General features: G+C 35.0%; 2 protein-coding genes across 2 annotated transcripts in view; both read right to left on the reverse strand.

The window, feature by feature from the left end:
- LOC119676970 overlaps nucleotides 1-2,622 on the reverse strand; it is a 3,483-nt gene extending 861 nt beyond the window's left edge. The window contains exons 1-2 of the mRNA XM_038088236.1: nucleotides 1,599-2,622; nucleotides 38-1,470 (exon numbers count right to left, since the gene is read on the reverse strand). Of these exons, the coding sequence (XP_037944164.1) occupies nucleotides 38-1,470; nucleotides 1,599-2,622 (2,457 nt within the window). The remainder of the gene's footprint in view (nucleotides 1-37; nucleotides 1,471-1,598) is intronic.
- A 3,446-nt stretch (nucleotides 2,623-6,068) lies between these two features.
- LOC119676971 overlaps nucleotides 6,069-6,216 on the reverse strand; it is a 3,043-nt gene continuing 2,895 nt past the window's right edge. The window contains exon 4 of the mRNA XM_038088238.1: nucleotides 6,069-6,088. Coding sequence (XP_037944166.1) covers nucleotides 6,069-6,088 — 20 coding nt within the window. The remainder of the gene's footprint in view (nucleotides 6,089-6,216) is intronic.

A 6,216-nucleotide genomic window follows, 5' to 3' on the forward strand; every position in this document is an offset into this window, starting at 1 on the left:
TCAGCAAGTCATCAACATAGAAGTCGGTTCGAATAACATTGGAACCAATTGGAAGCGTTGATTGATTGAGATCACTTAGATGGCGTAAACATCGAGTTGCTAAAAATGGTGCAGAGGATGTTCCGTATGTCACAGTGTTCAATTGGTAAGTCTTCAATTCTTCGTTTGGACTTTCCCTCCACAGAATGAGTTGAAAGTCGCGATCTGCCTCGTCAATCAAAACTTGACGGTACATTTTAGTAATGTCAGCAGTTAATGCATATTTATGCATACGGAAACGGAGCAACGTTGTGTACAATTCTTCTTGTATCGTCGGACCCACCAGTAATATGTCGTTTAATGACAGTTGAGTTGATGTTCTCGAAAAAGCATCGAAGACTACACGAAGTTTTGTCGATGTACTTTGTGGTCTTAATACGCACTGATGTGGTATGAAGTAGTGGGGAGATACAGAGAAGTTGCGAGTTGATAAAGACATGTGACCTAGATTTACGTATTCTTTCATAAAGTCCATATATAAATCATGCAGAGCAGCATCTTTAGAAAGTCTACGCTCTAGTGACAAGAAACGACGCTTAGCTGTCTCAAATGATAGCCCAAGGTTGCTGGAATCAGACTTGAAAGGAAGAGAAACTTTGAATCGCCCCGATGGTAAGCGTTGCACTGACGACAAGAATTTATCCTCGCAAAGTTTGTGCTCAGGTATGAGCGTGGCGGTTTTTTCACTATTGGGAATTTCTTCAAGTTCCCAAAATTTTTGCAACAATGAGCTAACTACAGTGTCATCATCTTGTGAAACAGTTAAGGCATTAGCATGGGGCTCAACATTTCTATTGCTTTGATATTTTCCAGACACAGTCCAGCCAAGTAATGTTTTCTGCAGCGTGGGGAGATTCGGACTTTGTTTTATTTGTCCGACTGATAGAAGTTCGAAAAACGTTTCAGCACCAAGAAGAAGATCAATTCTTTGTGACTTGTAGAAATATGGATCAGCAAGCTCAATGTTTGCCGGAATCTTCCAACTGGCGGTAGATATATTATGATTTGGTTGGTAGGTGGATATTGTTCGCAATACCCAAAAATCGGCTGAGAATTCATGAGAATTGACTCGCGATCTCACAGTCGCATGTAACTTATGCTTAACTGTGGTATTTATCTTACCAATTCCAATTAAATTAAGGCATCCATCTTCCCTTCTTAACTGCAATAGTTGTGCAAGCTCCTCGGTCATGAAATTTGTTTGAGAACCGGAATCAAGTAAGGCTCTGGCTGTTCGGTACTCTCCAGACTTACTCTTTACAGTAACTAGTGCTGTCGCCAAAATTACCTGGTCGCAATTAGTAGCACTATGATTTACAAAAACGCGATCGGAATCAGAACTTGCAGTTGCGTGAGGGATAATTGGAGTGTATTTGTGCAGTAGTGTGTGATGTTGTCCCGCACACACTCTGCAACGTGATGATTTACATGCTGAAACAGAATGCCTTTTTTTAAACAGTTTATGCACGCTGGAATTGCCTTGACTGCGTCGAACCGTTGTGACACAGGCAATTCAGCAAATGATGTACACTTCGTTATCATATGGATATTAGACATACAATATACGCATTTGGGATCATTGGATTGATTCAGCTTGTTGCAGACAAAGGAGGATTTAAAGCTGCGTTTGTCCCGTTTAACACCGGGTTTTTGGTCACACTCTGGCACTGATTTTTTATGCTTTGTAGAAGAGGTCTCGTCCGCTGATAGATGTTGGAACCTTTTATTAAGAGCTGCTTCACAGTCACTCCATAATGGCAAAGTGTTGTAGTCCAGCTGTTCTTCCCATTTTGATTTTGTGACTGAATCCACCTTTTGCATGACTAAATGAATAAGAATTGCATTGGTGATATTCTTATCATCTCCTATTGAAAGAAGGGAATCATAGATGGCAGACACAGTGTCAATTGTAGTGCGCAAAGATGCAGCAGACGGTTTGTGAATTACTGGGAGATCGAAAAGCTTACTAATATTGTCGGAAAAAATGAGACAATTGTTGTCGTACACCTTCCTAAGACTGGCTAACGCTTTTGGGTAATTCCTCTCAGTGACTTGAAAGGCCTTCACAGTACCAAGAGCTTCATCTGACAAACATGACAGTAAATGGTTGAATTTTTCAATGTCCGTAAGAGTTTCATCACTATGAACAAGGCTTTCAAACAAACTAATGAAATTTTTATAATCACAGTATTTGCCGCTGAATTTTGGTAGTCGCATGCTTGGCAACTTCGATTGCGGTCGACCACAGTGGTGCGAGATTGCAGGGGCGCTAACAAAGCGATGCTTTTTCAACTTTTGTAAAAACAAGGATTTAGTTGAAACACAAATATCTTCTAAAACAGCCCTATAGTCATCAGTAGGATCCAGGTCAAATATTTTGCTCTGGTATTGCATCGCTTTGTCAATGTACGAGTCAAGTATTTCCAATCTACACTCTAGCTCACTAGGACTTTTTGCAACATTGCCTTCTAGTAAGTTTGCCTTTAACCTTAAAATGTCGGCAACTACTGCTTCTCGATTATGGATCAAGGTTTCTACCCCCTTTGGAGATTGCAAAGACTGTGATCGCTTTTTAGTAGGCATTTCAGAAAATAAATAATTACAAATAACAACAAAAGAGAAAAATATTTTGTACTAAATGAATCGACGTGCTTCACGTTTAGCTGTATTGTATATTTCGTTTATATTCGTTGTTAATAGAATGCAGTATAATGTAAATGATATATTTTTTATTTATTGTTAATATATAATTCAATATAATGTTAATAATGTATATTATATTTTTTGTTAATATAATGCAATGTACTTGTAATCAAAAAAGAGAGAATGCAGATGGCAGTGCTGTTAGGATTCTATAATGAAGGAAAATTGTTATGCTTGCGGTGATTTTGCCGCTGTAATTAAATTTTATTTAAGCACTGTCCCTCATCTACATTTCTATTACCTGACAATCCTTTGGTCTCCTATTACAGCAACAGTCCATTGATTGGAAAATTTGAAAAACAGCGATGTTGGTGAAACAGCAGTAGCGGTACCGTTTATTTAATAAGATGATAAACGTGGTCCGTAAAGCACCGTTGCGGCTTTTGGCAGCGATGTGGTGACACAGCAAATCGGTGAAATTATTTTACGGTACCAGTGCCGTTTATTTCCAGAAAATGATAAACGTGGTCCGTGAAGCACCGTTGCGGATTTTGGCAGCGATGTGGTTACACAGCAAACCGGTGAAATTATTTCACGGTACCAGTGCCGTTTATTTATGAAAAATGATAAACGTGGTCCGTAAAGCACCGTTGCGGATTTTTGCAGCGATGTGGTGATACAGCAAACCGGTGAAATTATTTTACGGTACCAGTGCCGTTTATTTAATAAGATGATAAACGTGGTCCGTAAAGCACCGTTGCGGATTTGGATAGCGGTATTGATGAATTTGCGATGCGGTGCCAGTACCGTTTATAATTAATAAAAAAAAGAAACGTGGACCGCGTGGCAATGATAATTGTTTTTTACAAATAAAAACACTCACGATAAAAAACAGATTTAAAAAAAACACTTTAAAAAAAACACTTTAAAATAGTCCCTGCTCGGGCGCCATGTTGAAACTTTAATAGTTTTTAAAGTTATTTTTTATAATTTCAAAATTAAAAACGGGATCTATGATTTCACTATTTATGTTTTATTCAAAATTAATTTGTTAAGTTCAATTGCCACTTGCGCACTTCACCGAACCGACCGTCTTAGTCTGCGAGTAAAATAAAAAGAAAGAAACCCAAAGGCAAAAGTGCATTGCACAACCGTATTAAAAGAAGTAAAGGCAAGCGTTGCCATATAGTTAATTTGAGATGAGCTTTTTATCGGTTGAAGTGCGCAAGTGGTGAATAGAGATTAGTATTTAACATTAATTCAAATGAAGTTAAAATAAATAAATTAAATAAAATAAATATGTTTGTAAATGTCTTAACAATATTAATATTTAATATTAATATTTAACCAAAATATATCTATTAAAATTGTATAAATGTGTTTTTATACCATTTCACCTTTGCAATTCGAAAGAATAAGATAATAATAGTGTAAATATATACAATATATCTCAACACAAAACATATTGTATACCTTTTTGTGTTTAATCAAAAATACAAATCAAAGAAATCTATCAAATATCCTTTCAGTTATCGATTTCGTGCACCTTTGGGACAAAAAGGACACAAGCGACAATCTAAAATATATGCAACTTATCCGAAAAGAAGAGAAAGTGATTAAGATTACGCACATTGCGTATTGTGTGGCAACATGTCATGGCATATATTCACAGGATTGTCTTTACCAATGATAAACATATCCTTGCGTATATACAACTTCTTAAAATTACTCTTATTTACATTCTTACAATATTTATACAAGCAACAACAATGATCATGCAAGTTTGCATTCTAGGGTTTAACTAGTTTTGTATAATCTCTTAAAAATTCAATAACTCAGATAATCGAACATATGTCCAGCTTCACTCAGTGTGGCACCTTGTTTGGTTTGAAATTGCAGAATATTTATACGTACTGTATATTTTGTTCCTGTATCCTTGAGGTATTTAGTATTACAATGGCATGTGTCTCGAATTATATTTGAAGTGGTCAGTTTATGGTTAATTTTTCATTATTCTTTATCTTTATGTAAACACATTTTTTTCATATATTGTTATTGTTACAATTGCATTGAAAGTATGTACTCTCAAATTTGTTAACATGTGGCACGAGTTTACAAAGATAGTTCGGAACAAGCCATGCAAGAACAAAATATGATATAAACTATTATATAAAGCAGAGTTAACATACTGGATTTGTTGATTATCTGGTAAAATATAAAACAAAATCTCTTGTTAAATAAGAAAGTGTAATATGTATGGTATAAACAATTACTGATTTTAACAGATAGTCTTCCAGTTAGGGAAAGTTAAGAATTCTTCTTTATATTTAGTTCTATTTATTTATTTAGTTTACTAAAACTTACTCTATCATAGTTACTTTTAGTTTCATTAGTAGAATCACACTCCGTTAGGAACTTAAGAGTTCTACAAGTTGTTTCCAACTGCGTCTAATTTCTGTTAGTTATCACAGTTTGTTACAGTATCCGTCTAATTAGCCAACATCCTACAATCAGTTTGCAGTCAGCCGCGGTCCATTGTCCTCATTTAAATACCATAATTTCTTTTAAATATTTTAAAAGAATCTTAACTGATAACCAAACACCAAGAAAAGTACTCATTTCTCATTAAGTGACATCAAAACTAGTGATAGTGTGTCTCAACAGCTGAATATCCTTGGCTAAAGCAATCATATATGTATCCTATACATTTCGAGTCACCTTGAAATTTCCGGCAACAAAGTTACAGATAAACTTGCCATTAAGGGGCTCCCCCTTTGCTTGTAAGCTCGAAACCATTCTATGACTTGGGAGGAGCTAATTTCTTTTAAGTTGCTAGGTGGGCATCTCATATCGGATGAAGAAATGAGAACTTTATAATATAGGTTGAGTACTACAATTTATAGAGAAACTTGGATCTAAACAAAAACTTTAAATTTACATAAAGTAGATACTTTTAGTCGCAAGAGAAAAAAAATAATCGTATTTTATTAATTATTTACAGAGCTTAAGTTTTATAATGATAATTACGATGATGATTTATCTTGATATTGAAAAAATTTCCGATATGGTTTGAGGATTTGGTTCACAAACACAACCTCCAGTTCGGTGTTGCTTCAATGCATTATAATGTTGTAGTTCGATTTATGTTCACTTCGAATTTAAAATTCTGGATCCTTATATTTTCTCATAGATACCGATATTTTTTAGAGCTCTGTTCTAAGCTGTTTTTGATGTAATATATACCCAGTGGATATTTTTTTTCTATAGGTTGGAGTTAAGCAAATTTATTTGATCGTAAATTGCGGTATATGATCATCCAACTCCCATTGTTTTTCGTACCTACTTTAGAATCTTTTCCATATTAGATTCTAAATGCGAAATCAAGCTTAACGTATGAAAGACTCATCTATCAATCATATAAGATTATTAGAACTAGAATTCAGTTTGTCGACAAATTCAAATATCTCAGATAATACGTAATCAGCTCAATTGCATAGTTAAGTTTCTCTGCTAAAAACATCTTTCCTATTTTGT

Source organism: Teleopsis dalmanni, chromosome 2 (assembly GCF_002237135.1).
Source record: "Teleopsis dalmanni isolate 2A chromosome 2, ASM223713v2, whole genome shotgun sequence".
NCBI lineage: Eukaryota > Metazoa > Arthropoda > Insecta > Diptera > Diopsidae > Teleopsis > Teleopsis dalmanni.